This window comes from Moschus berezovskii, chromosome 26 (genome assembly GCF_049115385.1).
Source record: "Moschus berezovskii isolate FMDL1 chromosome 26, NW_MosBer_1.0, whole genome shotgun sequence".
NCBI classification, from domain to species: Eukaryota; Metazoa; Chordata; class Mammalia; order Artiodactyla; family Moschidae; genus Moschus; species Moschus berezovskii.
This window is the reverse complement of record NC_142485.1, coordinates 5,205,716-5,225,729: the sequence shown is the minus strand read 5'-3', so window position 1 is coordinate 5,225,729 and position 20,014 is coordinate 5,205,716. Positions and strand designations below refer to the sequence as shown.

The following is a 20,014-nucleotide window of genomic DNA, read 5'->3' as shown; positions in this document are numbered from 1 at the left end:
GTCTCTTGGGACGATCAAAGGTCCTGATTCGGAATCCCCACTTCTGAAGCACCCTTTGCCTGCAATCCATTCCAGAACTAGCTGTTAAATACAAGGGGTTGGGGACCCAAATAGGAAAAAGACAGTGCCTGCCCTCAGGGTGCTCACAGCCCGTGCAGGGCACACCTGCTGTCTGTCTCTCTCACACACGCCCCCACCTTCTGAACTCAGAACAAGTCTGACTTTGAAAGTCACTGAACTCAAGTGTCAGCAGCATGTCACGCTGCGGGGAGGTGAGCATGCCCCACTTGCCTCTGCTGTTGGAGGAGCTTGGGGGCCCGCTTAGGAGGGCGGTGGGTTAGGACGAGGGAGGGGAAGGCGGGGGGGCACCAGGGTCTGAGGCAGATCACTTGGGGCTCTTTGGGGAGCAGGACGAGAACCAGCACGGGGCGGGCTGTAGGCTGGGCCACTGCGTGGACAGTCCCGCTGATTCATGTGGGGGACTCCACAGGTGGCGCAGGGCGGTGGTTCCTGGCATGGGATCCCCCAGCTCAGTGCCGGCGCTCTGTTTGTAGGGGCTGGGTCTGAGCCCCCAAAGACAGATGTCCTGTTGAAGGTACCTCTTGTTTTGGATAAGTGGACTGCTGGACTGGGAGCACCGGCTGTGCTGTGCAGTCACTGATGCCCATGCTGAGGATCACAGGCCGTGCTCCAGGGCCCAGGCGGAGCCGTCATCGTAGCAGGGGCAGCAGTAACAGGGGCTAAGACTCAGCAGGAAATGTCTTTAGCCCCTGCCGCAGGTTAATCCACCTGTTCCTCACAGCAGCCGTGAGAGGGAGACACTACAGTTATTTCTCTGTTACAGGCAAAGCAGCAGAAGCAGAGGAACCACCTGCCTGAGCGGCGCAGAGCCAAGCAGGGAGGGGCTGAGACCTGAACCCCAGCTGCCTCGGGTCTGCTCCCCCTACCCCACGACACCGCTCTTCAGAAGTGGGGACACGGGGCTTCCCCGGTGGCACGGGGGGTAAGGACCCACATGCCGATGCAAGGGATGCGGGTTTGGTCCCTGGTGCGGGAAGATCCCACGTGTCAAGGAGCAGCTAAGCCCACGCTCCACAGCTACTGAAGACCAGGTGCCCTCAAAGCCCCGCTCCACCGCAAGAGAAGCCACCCACCTGAGACGCCTGAACAATGCAATTGCAGACGGCCCCCGCTGGCTGCAAGGAGAGAAGAGCCCACGCGGCAGCAAAGACCCAGCTCAGCCAGAAACAGATAAACAAACATGACGCGGGGACTCAAGCAAACTGCCCTGGAGGCCTGCCTGGCCTCTCCCGCTCCCGCTGCAGGCGGTCTGGATGTGTGAAAGCCCGCCCCACAGAGCCAGGGGTTACCACCCTTCATGGCACCAGGACGGGACGAACCTGGGAGGCAAGCAAAGCAGGACCCATACCCTCCACACGCAGGCAGCTTGGGGTGGGGAGAGGGTTGGGCGGGGGCAGGCCAGAGGCAGTCAGGGGGGTCCAGACCCCCAGGCAAGGCCCCAGGCTCTGGAGAGACGCTGCTCTATTCCTGTCCAGCAACACCTGACTGGTTGTCTCAGAAAACCAGGCTTCCTCCAGCTTCGGTCCTTGACTACCTTCATGGTCTTTCACATCCTCACAGGCCAGCACGCCCTGACTTCCATCCAAACTAATTTGTTGGTGAGACAGATTTTAGAGAACTGGATTTTACTACTGTTAATATAAAGGGGAAAGTAGTAGCAATAGCCATAAATAGGAGATAACAGTAAAAAAAAAAAGTAAACAGTGTTTTCAGGTCAACTGCCTTTGTTTGTAATCAAGTTTTACTAAATAAAGTTTTACTGGAACAAAGCCAAGCTCCTTCATGAAACTTTCATGGGGCAACAGTAAAGCAGGACCAACGACACCCAATGGCCTGCAAAGCCTAAAGTAAGTGTTATCTGGCCACCTAAGAAAGCTCACACACCTCTGAAACAAAGACGGCTTCTAACTAAGGATGGGAGCCTGTCCTCTCTGTAAAAAGAGGGAGCACTGAAGGTTCATGAGGTGTTGACAAAGGATGTATCAGCATCAGCCTGAGATGGTCTCACTGGCAATGAAAAGACTGAAGGAATATTGCTGGAATAGGAAATAATTTCATCACTGTTTCATCACTGTGTGCGCTGATCCTACGCAGGACTCCCTAAATTATGTCTCACATCAGCGTGGGCAGAGCTTACACCAGGGGAAATACGCATTAAACCAGTGCATACATCAAAGCAAATCTTATACGTAAAGGATAGGATACGTGACTCGGCAGCAAAGATGGGTGAGGACACGAAAAGCTGGTAACATTACACTCGCAAAAGAACTTGACTGTTGGCGGCTCAGTTGGTAAAGAATCCGCCTGCAATGCAGGAGATCGAGGTTCGATTCCTTGTTTTGGGAAGATGCTCTGGAGAAGGAAATGGCCACCCACTCCAGTATTCTTGCCTGGAGAATCCCGAGGACAGAGGAGGCTGGCGGGCTACGGTCCACGGGGTCGCAAGAGTCGGACAGGACTGAGCGACTGGGCCCCTGCCACCGAGCTGGAGCCGCTTGGGAAGATCTGCGGGACTGGAACGGGACCACCACGGGCTGAAGCCAGCATCGTGAGCTGGGCAGGCCTCAGCTTCTCGGACTCTCAGGACACACGGCGCGACCCGAAGTCTTGGGAGGCTCTTGGTAAAGTGCTTTGTGCCCGTATCACCCGCATGGCTGATGGCCAAAAGGCGTGCTGATAACCAGCCTGAAGGGTGACACGATCCAGTTGGGAAACAGGAGATAATGGGTCCAGGGGAAAGGCAGGCATGGAGACCCAAATGAAGGACGCAGAGCGACGGAAGGAGCCACGTGGGCGGAAAAGGGAGGGTGCCGCGAGGGGGGGGGATGCCTCCCCGGGGACTTGACTCGAGTCCCGCACCGCCGGGCCAGCATCGGCACCCTCCTTTCTAACACTTCAGCTTCCCCCGTGGAGCCGGGCTCCGTGATGCCAGCAGGACGCTGTCTCATTCTCTGCCCTCACGCATCTCCAGGCGGATGAGCTACCTGCCTCCAGGTTCACAGCAGCCGAGGAAGGCGGCTTATTCTAGAAGTTTATTCTAGAAACTTCGACTGCGAGCTCTTCCCTTAATGCTGCGACACAGCGTGTGGGGCTTCCATCTACACTGCCCTGCTCTACAAACTCCTCAACACAGTCCCCTACCTTCACTTTTGTCCTGAAGGAGGGCCAAGGCTGTGGTTATCCAAATCAAGACCAGGCCTTCCCTGGTGGCTCAGGGAAGTGGTTGCTGCTGCTGCTGCTGCTAAGTCACTTCAGTCGTGTCCGACTCTGTGTGACCCCATAGACGGCAGCCAACCAGGCTCCCCCATCCCTGGGATTCTCCAGGCAAGAACACCGGAGTGGGTTGCCATTTCCTTCTCCAATGTGTGAAAGTGAAAAGCGAAAGTGAAGTCGCTCAGTCATGTCCGACTAGTAGCAACCCCATGGACTGCAGCCCACCAGGCTCCCCTGTCCATGCGATTTTCTAGGCAAGAGTACTGGAGTGGCTTGCCATTGCCTTCTCCGACGGAAGTGGTTAAGTCGTCCAAAAGGTTGGTTTTAATGTAGGTTTAACACTAACGTTGGTTTTAGCGTAGGTTTAAACCTGGAGAAGGAAACGGCAACCCACTCCAGTACTCTTGCCTGGAGAATCCCATGGATGGAGAAGCCTGGTAGGCTACAGTCCATGGGGTCGCAAAGAGTCGGACACGACTGAGCGACTTCACTTTCACACTAAAGGGGTAATGATGGTAAAGAACCCACCTGCCAATGCAGGAGACACGGCTTCGATCCCCGGTCCGGAAGATCCCACGTGTCATGGAGCAGTTAAGCCCATGCGCCACTACTACTGACCCCACGAGCCGCCCTACTGGAGCCGGCGCGCCCTAGAGCCCTGCTGCGCCACAGGGAGCCACCGCCACGAGGAGCCCGCAGACCGAGACCAGAGAGGAGCCCCTGCTGGCCGCAGCTAGAGAAAAAGCCGCGCACACACGGCCACGAAGACGCAGCACCGCCAAAAATAAACAGTATTATCAAAAATAAATAAACAGAAGACAGGTGTGGCAGCAACAACGGCAGCACGGGACGGAGCCAGTGGCCGCAGCGGAGGGAGACCCCGAGCAACGGGCGGCAGCGACCGGGACCTGCCGTGCGGCGGGCAGGGTCCCAGGCGCGAGACCACCCCTGCAAGGCCGCGCCGCCGGGCCAGCTCGGCCCTGCCGCGAACGCACCTGTCCCGCCCCAGGCAGGGCCGGACGCGGGCCCAGCTCGGCCCGTCGCCACGCTGCTGCTGCGGCGCGCTGGGGGCTGGGATTCCTCCGTTGTCTAAGGCGAGGCCGCGCGGGGCTGCGGGGAGAGACGTGTCTCAAGCCCCTCTGCGGCGCAGGCTGCCCGGCCTGCCGGGGCCCAGACGGAACCCCCTGTGGTTTTTAGGGACCCGGGCAGACGCAGGGAAACAGGAACCTGTGGCCAGTGGAATGGGGCGGAGGGTTTTTACCTTCCAGCTTCCGTGACATTTTTAGATATAAAAAAGTTTGCGTCTTTCCTTAACTTCCCCGGGGAGGTGCTTTGGGGGGATGTGTGTGCCGCGGGGGTGAAGGGAGAAGGCGGGGTTCGAGCTCCATCTCCACTGAACAGAACAGAAGGATCACAGTGAACCTCGGAACCGCAGTAACAGGCTAGGGCCCGGGAACAGAGGAAGAAATAAACTGAAATTAGAAAGATGTTTGCATGCCCTGATGATGATTTTCATGTAATTTTCCATGTACATGGGGCAACCTACAGTATGAATTTCTTCTTAATTAAGCCAGTGAAATTCAGCCGTAGAACCAATGAGCATATCCATATAATTTGTGCACCAAGAAAAGTGATTTTAACCGCGGTTAAGAGCCTTTCATCCAAAAGGTTTGTTTCACCGTAGGTTTAACACTGAAGGGGAGATGATGGAAACAGAAGACAAGAAGAGCCTCTCCTGGAAGTGTCTAAGTGTCTGTACAAGTCCATTTATTGCATCCAACCCACCCACAGGGACATTCACGTCTGAAGTGTAAATTGGAATTTAGAGACTTCATAATAAGCTGTTTTTAATCTCAATATGCCCCAAATGAGAAGCTGTCAATGAGTGGTTGCTGCTGCTGCTGCTGCTAAGTCACTTCAGTCGTGTCCGACTCTGGTCAGGGACTCTTAAATTCAGAGATTATTCAATCTCTGTATTCTACAAAAACATTGATGAAACTGTCATAGGGGAAAAAAAGCTGTAAAATAAATACTGAATAGCATTCTCACACAAAATCAAAGATGCGTTTTGCCTACCCCTCAAAAGGAATGAACTACATAAATATAAGCTCAAAGAAAATGCAAATAGGTTCCTTTAAAAATTACCAGCCAGCAATTTTAAGAAAGGAAAGAAGAAACGGAAGGGGGTGGTGGCCTTGGTACCCTTCCATAACGTCGTTGTGCACGGCGCCAATCCTAAAGGCCAGTGGCCCACGGAACCTGTCACACATTAGAGGCACCAAGGCCACAAATCTCTCCTCATCACAGCTCACTGGTCTTCATCCAGGCTGATTTTCATCTTCCATTTCCACCCCCAAGTCCAGCCTGTCCCTAGATCCCCGCCTTTTGTCTGTGAGCAATTTCACTACCAATGAGACAGTTAAAACTCAACATTCAGAAAACTAAGATCATGGCATCCGGTCCCACTTCATGGCAATAGATGGGGAAACAGTGGAAACAGTGACAAACTTAATTTTTTTGGGCTCTAAAATCACAGGAGATGGTGACTGCAGCCATGAAATTAAAAGACACTCCTTGGAAGGAAAGTTATGACCAACCCAGACAGCATATTAAAAAGCAGAGACATCGCTTTGCCAACAAAGGTCCAGTGGTCATGTATGGATGTGAGAGTTGGACTATAAAGAAAGCTGAGCGCCAAAAAATTGATGCTTTTGAACTGTGGTGTTGGAGAAGACTCTTGAGAGTCCCTTGGACTGCAAGGAGGTCCAACCAGTCCATCCTAAAGGAAATCAGTCCTGAATATTCATTGGAAGGGCTGATGTTGAAGCTGAAACTCCAATCCTTTGGCCACCTGATGCGAAGAGCTGACTCATCTGAAAAGACCCTGATGCTGGGAAAGATTGAAGGTGGGAGGAGAAGGGGATGACAGAGGATGAGATGGTTGGATGGCATCACTGACTTGATGGACATGGGTTTGGGTAAACTCCAGCAGTTGGTGATGGACAGGGAGGTCTGGTGTGCTGCGGTCCATGGGGTCGCAAAGAGTCAGACATGATTGAGTGACTGAACTGAACTGAGACGGCCTGGGACCTGGGACCCTTTGCTGCTGTGCTTGCACCTGGACAAACATCTCTTCCAGCAACAAAATACAAAGAAACTGCTGCTGCTGCTGCTAAGTCACTTCAGTCATGTCTGACTCTGTGCGACCCCATAGACAACAGCTCACCAGGCTCCGCCGTCCCTGGGATTCTCCAGTCAAGAACACTGGAGTGGGTTGCTATGTCCTTCTCCAGTGCATGAAAGTGAAAACTGAAAGTGAAGTTGCTCAGTTGTGTCTGACTCTTCGCGACCCCATGGACTGCAGCCTACCAGGCTCCTCAATCCATGGGATTTTCCAGGCAAGAGTACTGGAGTGGGTTGCTATTGCCTTCTCCGAGTGAACACACTAGAAAGAAAGAAAGTGAAGTCGCTCAGTCGTGTCCAACTCTTTGTGACCCCATGGACTGTAGCCTACCAGGCTCCTCCATCCATGGGATTTTTCAGGCAATAGTACTGGAGTGCATTGCCATTTCCTTCTCCAGGGGATCTTCCTGACCCAGGGATCGAACCCGGGTCTCCCGCATTGTAGACAAACGCTTTACCGTCTGAGCCACCTTAAATCTGCCAGGGAAGGCGACCAGCCAGAGGAAGCTAATGGCAGCAACACCCGTCTCTGAACAGGAGGAAAAGCATCCCTTCTCAGACCATGCCCAGGTGGTCAGCCAGCAGCAAGGCTACGCTCATCCAGGCAGAGAACACAGCCCTGGAGAAGGTGTGTATCTTGTTCTGGGCCCGGGGCAGAGAACTGAGTGAGTGACAGTTGAATAGTTTTATCCAGAAAGGCTCTGTGGCTGACAGCTCGCAGAGGCTGGGGTGTCTCTCAGTACAGCCACAGTTAAGCCCCTGACCAACCTAACTTCACTGTGCAAGCATCGTGTTAGCTTCTGGGGCGACAAGGTGAGGGGCACAGGATGCTCACCTCTCAGGGGTTTATAATCAAGCTGGGAAGCCTCAGGGGGTAACTGAATAGCCTGTGGTTCCTAGAGGGATGTACAGAGCCTCCCCCACCTAAGCACAGGGGAGAGATCGGACCGTGTGGGGAGCTTCAGGGAGGAAGTGGCATTTCAGCAGGCTTCTGGGGTTCCTTGGAGGGGGATGGGGGTGAAAACCCAACCCCAGGGCACAGCCTTTGCAGGAGCTCGGAGCTGTGAGAGGCTTGAGGGCCAGAGGCTCTAGGGCAGCTGGAAGCTGAGTGATTACCCATCACAGGAGAAAAGCAGGTGAGGGGAGGGGGGAAGCTGGTGGTGAGGTCACAGAGCAGCCTGCACGGCTGACCACTGGGGGAGCCAGGAAGGCGGAAGTACTTCTTGGGGAAGCCAGGAAGGCCGGGAAGCTCCCTGTTTAGTAAATAAAGCTGCACTGGAACACAAACACACCTTTCTGCTCATATATTTTCTGCAGCTGTGATTGGGCTTCCCTGGTGGCTCAGTGGTAGAGAGTCCGCCTGCCAATGCTGGAGACAGGGGTTCGATCCCTGGGTCGGGAAGATCCCCTGGAGGAGGAAATGACAACCCACTCCAGCGTGGACAGAGGAGCCTGGCGGGCTACAGTCCACGGGGTCCCAAAGAGTCTGACACGACTGAGCGACTGAACAACACCTGTGTTTGTGCTACTGCGGCAGAGCCGAGGGCCTGAGGCAGAGGTCACGTGGCCCACAAAGTCAAGACATTTTCTCTTCGACCCTGTTTTGAGTTTTGCTGATCAGTGGCTGAACAAGGTGAACGATCACTGGGATTTCTGTCACCGACCAGAATGCACACCGTCAGTCTCCCTTCTGTGGTCTCTAAGCAGCATGGCTCAGCCTGCTCCCGCCCCACCACGGACGTAAGCTTGTCTGGGCCCAACGTCTCTTTCTCAGTCCCAAAGTTTCTGTCTTCATTTGCTGCTGATCCTTTTTTTTTTTGCCCGGTTTTTACTTTAGGGCTTTGCTGCACACTTTCCTTGCCTGACATGGTCACCAGCCTCCTGCCCAACAGCAGAAGCTCATCACTCAAGCTGGGGTCATGTGACTTCCTTTCCCTCCTCCCCAAGTTCTTCATAAATTTTTGTACTACTTTTCAAATGTGGCTGAAAATCGATTTTTTCCCCCCTTGCTGTTACCGCTTTCAAATTCCATGCTCTGATAAAATAGCTACTCTTCTGCAAAAAGAAAGGTTCCCCTCTTATACAAAGCTCTTGGAAAATAGAAGGTATGCCCACCAGCATTCAGAGAACAGGAAAATAAAGAAACAACCTTGTTTTTCTGAAGGGACACACAGTGAAGGCTTTCTGTGTACGTCCTCGTATACTTTTATTTATTTTTTTTTTTGAACAGAGGAAAATTTATGCGTCGAACCTGGACTGGTCACTTATGATAATATACATGCTACAATTCCATTCTCCCCAATCATTCCACCTTCACCCTCTCCCACAGAGTCCCAAAGACTGTTCTAAATGCCTATGTCTCTTTTGCAGTCTCTTATACAGGGTTCAGGTTACCATTTTTCTAAATTCCATATATATGCGTTAATATACAGTATTGATGTTCTTCTTTCTGGCTTACTTCACTCTGTATAATTGGCTCCAATTTCATCCACCTCATTAAAACTGATTCAAATGCATTCTTTTTGATGGCTGAGAAATACTCCATTGTGTATATGTACCAAAGCTTTCTTATCCATTCATCTGCAGATGGACATCTAGGTTGCTTCCATGTCCTGGCTATTATAAACAGTGCTGCAATGAACATTGGAGTACATGTGTCTCTTTCAATTCTGGTTTCCTCGGTGTGTATGCCCAGGAGTGCGATCGCTGGATCATATGGCAGTTCTATTTCCAGTTTTCTGAGGAATCTCCACACTGTTCTCCATAGTGGCTGTACTAGTTTGCATTCCCACCAACAGTGTAAGAGGGTTCCCTTCTCTCCACACCCTCTCCAGCATTTATTGCATGTAGACTTTTGGATAGCAGCCATTCTGACTGGTGTGAAATGGTATCTCATTGTGGTTTTGATTTGCATTTCTCTGATGATGAGGGATGTTGAGCATTTTTTCATGTGTTTATTAGCCATCTTTATGTCTTCTTTGGAGAAATGTCTGTTTAGTTCTTTGGCCCATTTTTTGATTGGGTCACTTAGTTTTCTGGATTTAAGCTGCAGGAGCTGCTTGTATAATTTGGAGATTAATCCTTTATCAGTTGCTTCATTTGCTATTATTTTCTCCCATTCTGAAGGCTGTCTTCTCACCTTGCTTAGAGTTTCCTTTGCTGTGCAGAAGCTTTTGACTTTAATTAGGTCCCATTTGTTTATTTTTGCTTTTATTTCCAATATTCTGGGAGGTGGGTCTTGGAGGATCCTGCTGTGATTTATGTCGGAGAGTGTTTTGCCTACGTTCTCCTCTAGGAGTTTTATAGTTTCTGGTCTTACATTTAGATCTTTAATCCATTTTGAGTTTATTTTGGTGTATGGTGTTAGGAAGTGTTCTAGTTTCATTCTTTTACAAGTGGTTGACCAGTTTTCCCAGCACCACTTGTTAAAGAGACTGTCTTTTCTCCATTTTATATTCTTGCCTCCTTTGTCGAAGATAAGGTGTCCATAGGAGCGTGGGTTTATCTCTGGGCTTTCTATTTTGTTCCATTGATCTATATTTCTGTCTTTATGCCAGTACCATACTGTCTTGATGACTGTGGCTTTGTAATAGAGCCTGAAGTCCGGCAGGTTAATTCCCCCAGTTCCATTCTTCTTCCTCAAGATTGCTTTGGCTATTCGAGGTTTTTTGTATTTCCATACAAATTGTGAGATTATTTGTTCTAGTTCTGTGAAAAATATTGTTGGTAGCTTGATAGGGATTGCATTGAATGTATAAATTACTTTGGGTAGTATACTCATTTTTACAATATTTATTCTTCCAATCCACGAACACGGTATATTTCTCCATCTATTCGTGTCCTCTTTGATTACTTTCACTAGTGTTTTATAGTTTTCTATGTACAAGTCTTTTGTTTCCTTAGGTAGATATATTCCTAAGTATTTAATTGTTTTCATTGCAACAGTGAATGGAATAGTTTCCTTAATTTCTCTTTCTATTTTCTCATTATTAGTGTATAGGAATGCAAGGGATTTCTGTGTGTTGATTTTATATCCTGCAACTTTGCTGTAATCATTGATTAGCTCTAGTAGTTTTCTGGTAGAGTCTTTAGGGTTTTCTGTGTAGAGGATCATGTCATCAGCGAACAGTGAAAGCTTTACTTCTTCTTTTCCAATTTGTATTCCTTTTATGTCTTTTTCTGCTCTGATTGCTGTGGCCAAAACTTCCAGAACTATGTTGAATAGTAGTGGTGAGAGTGGGCACCCTTGTCTTGTTCCTGACCCTCGTATACTTTTAAAACCAAATTTGGTCTACAAAAATTAAATTTGCCTATGATTTTCCAGGGCATACATCTCTAATATACAGCAAGGAGTGTGACTGCTGTTTTATCGACCACTGGCAATAAAACCCAGAGTTTTCAAAGCTGCTTTTTAGGGCACACAGGATCACTCCCTGGGCCCTAAGCCTAGGGCTGCCTCTTACCCACCGTGTTACGTCGAGTAAATTAAGCTGTGTCTCAACGTCAACATCTTCCTAAAACAGGGGGAGAGAGGAATTGAAACTAACCTATCTCACAGGGTTGTTCAGAGGATCAAATGGGATGACATATTAAACACAGTTTACATCGTGCCTGGTAGACAGAAAACACCTTGTCTGTGTTAGGGAGCACTATAATTCTGAGGTTTCTGCCCCCCGCCCCCCGATTCAAGAATAAGAACATCCTGGGAACAGTGCCGTAAGACGATGCTTCATGGTGAACATGAAGTTGTTTCTGCCCCCATCTTTCCGGTTTCCCGTACTCTTGGCTCAGAGGAGTGGGGTCCAGGGATGGACACGGATCCGGAACTAGCCGATCACAGCATTCAGCCCCCGCCCCGCCCCCAAGTCCTGCCTTCACCGAGGATCTGGGTCCCTGTGTTTCTGCTGGGTAGGCTATTGGCTGGAGCTGTTGGTTGGCCATCTTTATTAGCCACTTGGAAAAGCTTCTCAGAAACAAAACCAACACAGTAAAATAACAAAACAAAACGAAACCCAGTGGGGGAGATGAAGGGGACAGTGAAAATGCCCCGAAAACAAACAGGGCCCTTTGGATCCAGTCACCGTATCCGGAAGGTCCCGTTACACGTGCTGGTTTTCGAGCTTATGGCGAGTTTCAGCTGGGTTTTCCGTCCCTTGCATCCAAAGAGTTCTGCAACATCCTAGTGAACTGACGTGACCCACGACTGGACCTGAAGGCAAACCTTGCTCTTCTTGGTGCTGCAAAGAAAGCACGGCGAGGAGAGGTGGCAGCCGTGAACTCTGGGCCTGGTCCCCCTGCAGCCAGCAGGGGATGGCTGGGAGGACCGTTTCATCTTTCTGGGTCCTGATGTACTTGTGTGTCAAGGGAGAGAGGTGAGTGAAAACCAATCTCTGAGATCCATTTTCAGCTCGACCATCCCAAGAGTCTCTATGATTTCTGGGTTTATTTCAGTTGCGGATACTGTGGTCTAATTGGTTACCGATCCTCTTATTTTCCTGCTTCCTTCTGTTTCAACTTTTTAAATTTTCTATTAGACTCTCAGTCACTATACTCCAAGTGTTTATTGTCTTCGCCTTCAATTTCCTTCTAAAGAAAATACATTTATTTTTGTATACTCGGGCATAACGATCCCATTTTCTTTCCATTCCTATATTTTTCAATCTAATTAGAGTGATAAGTTCCTTGAGGGTTGAAACTAGAGTTTTCCTGTGGGTGTGAACATTATTATTTTTTTTTTAAATTGGCAACCGACCTGCCAGTTTTTACAGAGCAGCAGGATATAGGTTTTAAGTAATGTAAGCAGGAAATGGGTCTCTAGCCCACACAAAATAAAGGCAAAAGTACCGATTTACCCTGAGTCCACAGCTGCCTTACTCATTTATAATTGTATTCTGAACCAAAATTCCCCCACAGAACGGCAGCATAACATCCACATCTAAAGAATGTCAGACCAAAAAAGGGAGTTAAGGGGACATCCTGTGGGTCTTGCACACACATATAAATGATCTGCTTCTTTCAGGGCAATTTCACTCTTTTCTCATCAGTGGTAGGGTTTAGAGCCTGAGCTAAGTAAAGATTACTTTCATATCATAACATCCATTTTTTTTTTATTTGATAGCTCTGAAGTCCAGAGGGGATCGAAGGAACTGGCTGAAATGTGGACTCATCACCTGCAAACAAAGCCCCCAGAGGATGTCACCCGGCGGATGCTTCCCTGTCTGGTACCCATGGGGCTGGTGACCCCATGCTTGCTCATCGGGATCGTAATTATGAATGAGAGCCCAGCCCAAAGGCTTCCATGATGAGTTCTTGGCAGATACCACCAAATGACCTGGAGGCAGAGGTTCCAGGGGCGGTTGGTTCAGCAACTCAGGGATGCCGTCAGGGCCTGAGTTTGTCTGTCTGTCCACTCCCCCATCCACAGAGCCTGCTCTGACCTGTCACTGACCTCCTTCAGGGCTGAGAGGGCCTGTGGGTACCTGCCGCCCTGGGCACCTGCAGGGGAGGCGGGACACTTCTAAGCATGAGTCTTTTGTTTTGGTAATTTTACTTTGATAAAATTTCAAATTTGCTGAAAAGTTGCAAGCATAGGACAAGGAGCTCCTTCACGGTGTATCCCTTCACTCAGATTCATAAGGTTTGATATTTTCCACCTCTCTCTCCTTTCTCTCTCTCTGTCTCTCTCACACACACCCGCCCTATGTTTTGAACCACGGAGAGCTAGTTGCAGATACTGAGAATAAGAACATTCTCTTTCTCATATACCAAAAGCGCAATGATCAAAGTCGGGGAAATTTAAAGCGGACTCAATTCTAACCTACAGTCTGCACTCAAATTTCAATAATCGTCCCAATAATGTCCTTTATGGATAGTTTCCTTCTGCCCCAGCATCTTCAGGATCACATAGCTGTCATGTCTCAGTCATTCTGTCTTTCAGAATCTTAGCATTTTTGAAGAGTACTAAGTTAGTTTTGTTTTTTTTCATTGGGTTATTTGCTTTCTTATCATCGAGTTTTCAAAGGTTTTCTATTTCTACATTTAAGTCCTTATCAGATATGTGATTTGTAAATATTTTCTCCTCACCTGTGGCTTGTCTTGTCATTAATTTCACAGTGTTTTTGGAACAGCAGACATTTCTGATTTTGATGAAGGCTAATTAACCATTTTTTTCTTTTATGGATCATGAGCATGAGTCTTGAACTCTTTCTCACTGAACCAGCCTAGGTTACATGTTCACCATGAACCAGTGATAGTGCCTGGAACAGAATATACTGATGGCTTGAGTCCAGTGAATTGATCCAACCCCGATGTCTTCCCTGAAGTGTAGAAACCCAAGAGGTGGAAAAGCCCATTTAAACCCTGGGCACAGTTAGGAACACGCTGGGCAGGCCACCAAGAAAGATTCTCGAGTCACAGCTCCCAGGGGAGAGCCAGGTGGCCAGCTGCACACCCTCAGTGCGGGCCCCCCTGGCTCCAGGGACCTTCTCCACTAGCACTGGGCCACATGTCCCAGTTCCAAAATCCAAGAGCCTCTGAACAACATACATCTTCAAACCCCACTGTCAAACTGTGGCTTTCTGCCCCACACTTGTAGACAATGGTGTATGTGGCTCAGCATCTCCAGAGCCACTTAGACCACTCCGCCCCACGAGATCCCCACGGGATGCAGGGCAGGTGGGCAGCAATTCCACCGATCGTTCCCCCAGCACACACACCTGCCTCTTCCTCATACCCGCCCAAGCCAGGGCACTGGTCTGGCATGTTCTTCCTCTCTTCATTTGAAAGCACCAAAGAGAACCCACAAGCAATGATTTTTCGGTGCTGTATTCCCTCTGCCTGTGTTAAAGCATGTCTAATTCAAAGCACCATAAGCCGATGATTATGGACCACTCATTTTTAATCTATTCACATGTTCTCTTCTGAATTAATCAAGTGTATAATTGGAGGAGGGGGTGGTGGGAAGGAGAAAAGCTGAATCAAGTTTGGAAAAGTGTCAACGTGCCAAATTTCTAAATGTTTCTTCGACAGCAGAAGTTTTGTACTCCCTCCCCTCTGAAAAAGGGTGCATTATTTCCACATGCCTCTGCCTCATTTTATTCTCATCAATACAGGCAGAGCTCTTTATTCCTCCTGTCAAGATGGGGGAATGGTCTTGGTGTGGTTCTAGGACACGCTTGGGTTACCAGCAGAGACACAGAGTCAGTTACTAACTGCCCTGGAATACAAGCACGACACCCAGCTCCTCCCCTTTCACCAAATGCCACTCAAATTTTATCTGAAAATCCCCAGTTTCCTATTTCCATGTCATCTCTGTTGACACCTAACCGTGGCAATATATCATTAGTGTCATGTCTGAATTCCACATGCTGATGTCCTCCACAACTCGATTTTGGAGGCTGAGTAATCATATTTATAGATAAAGCAAAGAGAAAAATAATTTTTGAAGCTCCACTTACATTCTTTGGACATCCCCACTTCAAAGCACTTCTGGAGTCGACAGTACTGGCATCGATTCCTGGTGACTTTATTAATAACACAATTCTTATCTCGGTGACAAGTGTAAATCATGTTCTTCTGAATACTTCTGCGGAAAAAGCCCTGTGGGCAAGTGAAAAGAGGAGAAAATTAAGCAAAACTACTGAGCTTCATGAGAAATCAAAGTCAACCTTATCAATGCATTGACTGCTCGTTCTGAGTAATGAAGTGATGGCAGCAGAAAAGTTAACTTATTTAAGCCTTAAAATCCTTGTATCCTTGTGAAATATGATAGTCATATTCATAGTCTCTCCCTTTGCTGCAAAGCAGAAAGTTCCTTTTAATCAAAACTGGACATGACTGTTATTATCTTGCTAAAAGAAAATGAATGCCTTGGGAAATACAATGCAGAGTTGACTTCCCTCCAGACAGGCTTAACTTCCTAAGTGGTTCCCACATTGGCCAGAGTGATTTCAGGTGAGTCTACTGTCAAGAAACCCAACAGAAGAAGCATTCAATCTGCAGAAGAAATTATATGCTTCATGAAAGAACTAGGTCTTTCCAAAGGTGTCCTCTCCAATTCCTTTTACATATTTAGCTCATGTAACAATATTTAAAACATGACTTAATTTACAGAGTGTTTAAGAAAAATATTAGCCATGGTTGGAAACAAGGCAGAACAATGACTGCTTGGTCATTTAATGGCATATTAGAGTTGTGTTGTCCAAAAAGGCAACTACTAATCATGTGTGGTCATTTAAGTAAAAATTGATGAAAATTAAATTAGTATGATAATCTACACGTCCATCCAAGTTGTGGCAAAGGCCACTATTCCACTCTTTTCAGTGGCTGAGTGGTATTCCACTGTATACATGCACCACAACTTCCTTATCCATCCACTTGTCAGTGGGCACTTGGGCTGTTTCCACGTCTCGGCTACTCTGAACAGTGCTACAATGAACACGGGGGTGCATGCATTCTTTTGATCCAGATACATGCCCGGGGTGGGGCTGCAGGGTCCTACGTTAGCTCCATCTTTAGTTTAAGGAGCCTCTATCTGCTGTCCATAGTGGCTGCACCAGGTTACATTCCCAGCAGCACCAGGAGGCTTCCGCTTTCCTCCACGCCCTCTCTGGCATTTCTTGTGTGTGGACTTTGATGATGGCCATTATGGCTATTGTGAGGTGATACCTCATTGTAGTTTTGATTTGAACTTCTCTAATAATTAGCAATGTCAAGAATCTTTATTCATGTGCCTCTTGGCCATCAGTATGTTTTCTTTGGAGAGATGTCTACTTAGATCTTTTACCTATTTTTGATTGGGTTGTTTCTTTTTTTCATATTAAGCGGCACAAACTCTTGGTAAATTTTGGAAATTAATTCCTTGTGGTTGTTTTGTTTGCAAATATTTTCTCCCATCCTCTGTGTTAAAAGTTTAACAACAAGAAAAAATAGATCCCTCACTTGTCTAGCCACATTTCAAATGCTCAGCAGCCACGTATGTGCAGTGCCTACCACACTGGACAGCGCGTACAGAATCTTGTTGTCCTTGCAGAAGTTTGCATATGCAGCACTGACGCATAAACTTACCCGGGTCTCAGAAAACGTAGCTAACTGTGACTTACTGTTTATTACTGACTGGACCCTGACTCTGTAAAGACTGGATAAGAGTGCTAACTTAAGAGTCATATTGGTCTGTTACAGATGCAAAGATTCCTGCCCAGTTGAGATATAACCAAAGATGATTGTTTCGCTGCCTTGCAGGGCAGCAATCAGCTGTGTCTAACTTTGCCATCTTATTCCAGCAGGCTTTTTTCCCATCACTGAATCAGGCACACTGTCTGTCTGTGTACCCGCCTACCGAGGCATTTGCTCATAGCCTTCTCTGAACCAATTTGTCCTGCTCCTCTTTCCCTCATTAATGAACTCAATAAATCCTCAATATGTGTTTACTGCATATTTGAATAAGTTACTGCTTATTAACTTTTGGATGTTACAATTTGACTGAAGAAGCAATTTATCTTGATTTTTGTAACACTCGGATGAAACAAATCAAACTGTAGGCTCCACGAGCACAGGGTCTCCACCTTCTCCTCTCTGCTTACCCATCTCCCCACACAGCTCTGCAGAGAATGGAAAATTGAATGATGCTTGTTAACACAGAGATGAACGAATAGTGACTGACAAGTAAACCTGCTGTCTTTTTCCTCTTCCAATCGCCCATCAATAACCTCTCTGCTGCTAGGAGTAGTAAAAGCAAGGAGCTTTACCTTATCAGCTGTGATGCAACTTTTACCTACATCAGACACAATTCTCCTGAATGTAAGAAACGCACCACCCAATGTGCTGAACCGCAAATAAGACTCACCATTTGAGTTCACCTTTCCCTGCAGTACATTAACAACACTCCAGGAGCCAGAACTAAAAACCTTCAAAGCTAAAGCACAGTAGCCAAGAAAGCTCATGTAACACACATCATTTAGGATATGTACGTGGGCACCCTAGGATTTTAATGTCTAAATAACATATTTTCAATGGCGTGGTTCAACTGTAAATGCCTGGAAATCTTGTTTAAGGTTGCAACTCCTGTCACATCCCAGATACACACATTTTTCCAAGAAAACACAGTTTATTTTTGTACCTCTGGAGCTACAAATATGCTCAGAATCTAAAATAACAGGTTATAAATACCCTGCAACTCTAAGAGAATCTGTGCACTATGGTCACTTCAAACATATCTTTTCCTGCAGAAAATATGAATGCATACGGGACACTTTTGGCTGCCAGATGTACAAACTCTATGTACAAAGACTTCGCTGCTCTGCTGCCAAGAAACACTGCCACTTGGAAGATCCAGTCTCTGCAGGTGTGAGGCCAGTGAGGTGTGGACAAAGGTGGCCTCCTCCGTTTATTAAAAACCGAATGTTCAGTTCGGCACATCCGTGGTGAGGGAGCGTGCCGGAGAGGAAACCAATCTCATGACACAGAGATGGAAGAAGAGAGGGTGCTATCCGTCACTAACTGTCTAGGGAGTTAGGTTCGGTAACAGGGATAGCAGAAACAAAATAGGACTTCTCAGTTTTCCAAATCAGAGTTTAGGCTGGATTTCAGAAGGGGAATCTGAGTTTCAGTCAATTATTTCCACCATGACAGGATACTTGCTGGCTAAGAAGGATGCTGACAGGTACTTTTGCACATGGGTTGGGTGAGCGGAAGTGCACTTGGAGGTCACAGAGGGGCCTGTCTTGTCCAAATCTCCCTCCCCTGCAGGAGATACCGTGAGCTGTTCGGTAAACCTCCTTTCCACTGCTTGGAGGATCTCGTGTGTGTGTGTGTGTGTGTGGGTGGGTGGCACCACAGCCCTGTGCCACCAACATTTTTATCTACTTAATGTTTTTTATCTAGGTTGCTGCTGCTGCTGCTAAGTCACTTCAGTCGTGTCCGACTCTGTGTGACCCCATAGATGGAAGCCCACCAGGCTCCTCCATCCGTGGGATTCTCCAGGCAAGAACACTGGAGTGGGTTGCCATTTCCTTCTCCAATGTGTGAAAGTGAAAAGGGAAAGTGAAGTCGCTCAGTCATGTCCGACCCTTAGCGACCCCACGGACTGCAGCCTACCAGGCTCCTCCATCCATGGGATTTTCTAGGCAAGAGTATCTAGGTTGAGTCTTCTTTTATTTGCAGCATTATTTAAAATGAAAACATTTAGCCTCTGGCTCAATTCAAACGCTAGTACTGTCACTAAGTAATGAGAGGGCACCCACACAATACACAGAATGAAGTCCAGCAGAGCAGTAGTAAGGACTTCCCTGGTGGCACAGCGGATAAGATTCTGCCTGCCAATGCAGGGGACACGGGTTCGATCCCTGCTCCGGGAAGATCCCATGGGCGGCAGAGCAACTAAGCCCGTGCACCGCAGCTAGTGAGCCTGCGCCGAGAGCCTGGGCTCCGTGATAACAGCAGCCACTGCAGTGCGAAGCCAGCGCACAGCACTGAAGAGCAGCTCCCCGCTTTCCGCAACGAGAGAAAAGCCCACGGCGCAACGAAGACCCAGCACAGCCAAAAATTAAGTACGTGAATAAAAAAACCCAATAATCAGAAGTGATTTCACTCTTGCTGGATCCGGGTTGTGCTAAAGACTTGGAGTCCAGCCTCCTCTCTTCTGGCAGGAAAGGAACAGAGCAAGCCTGAGGGCGAGATCAGCCCTACCTTGAGACTTCCCTTCGAGGGACTGAGAGATATAATAAGTCTCACTGTGTGACTCAATGAGGTTTAAAGCCAGGAATCTGTCCCACCTAAAACTGAGAGCCTCGTAATTTGGGAATCAAAAAACTGTAGCCTCTCCCACAAAAAAACAAAACAGAAAAACTGTAGCCGGAATTTGTCATATGTAAAATGGGCTTTAGAAGTATTGAGTTCAAACAGAAACAGACTCATAGACTTTTAAAATAAACTTATGGTTACCAAAGGGGAAGGGAGGGACCAATTAGGAGTTTGGGATTAACACACACACACACAAGTATAAAACAGATAATTAACAAGGCCCTACTGCAGAGCACAGAAAACTCTACTCCAAGGTCTGGAGTGACCAGGACGGGAAAAGAGTCTGAAAAAGAGTGGACACACGAGTTTGTATAACTTTATCACTTTGCTATACAGCAGAAACTAACACAACATCGTAAATCAACCTGATTTCAATATAAAAGTTTAATTTAAAAATTCTTTAAAAAAATTTCCATAAAATAGTACCAAATTCAAGTGCGCTAGTTCTTGCAGCTGGTAGATGCGTAGAAACACACCTGCAGGAGAAAAGGCGGAAGAGCTGAACAGGTTCAGGCGAAGGACTCGGTCCTCCCCCTCCGAGCGGCTGCAGGGGAGAGGGGAGGCGGGCAGGGCCCTGGAGGAGAAGCTGAGGGGTGGCCTGGGGAATCCCATCCCCTGAGCGAGGGGCTGGTGGCTGATTCCCGGGGCCCTTCCCAGATGTACGTTTCTGAGATCCCAAGTGGGCCATCACAGCAGGGAGAGGCACGTTGAGACAGCTTGAGGGTGAGGACGAGAGGGC

The 20,014-nt window shown here is 48.0% G+C and overlaps 1 protein-coding gene across 3 annotated transcripts in view; it reads right to left on the bottom strand.

The window, feature by feature from the left end:
• The window catches only part of RARB (retinoic acid receptor beta), a 189,713-nt gene that overhangs the window by 92,136 nt on the left and 77,563 nt on the right, over window positions 1–20,014 (bottom strand). For all 3 annotated transcript variants that reach the window (XM_055416736.2, XM_055416738.2, XM_088832683.1), the window contains exon 3: window positions 14,934–15,075. In XM_055416736.2, coding sequence (XP_055272711.1) covers window positions 14,934–15,075 — 142 coding nt within the window. The remainder of the gene's footprint in view (window positions 1–14,933; window positions 15,076–20,014) is intronic.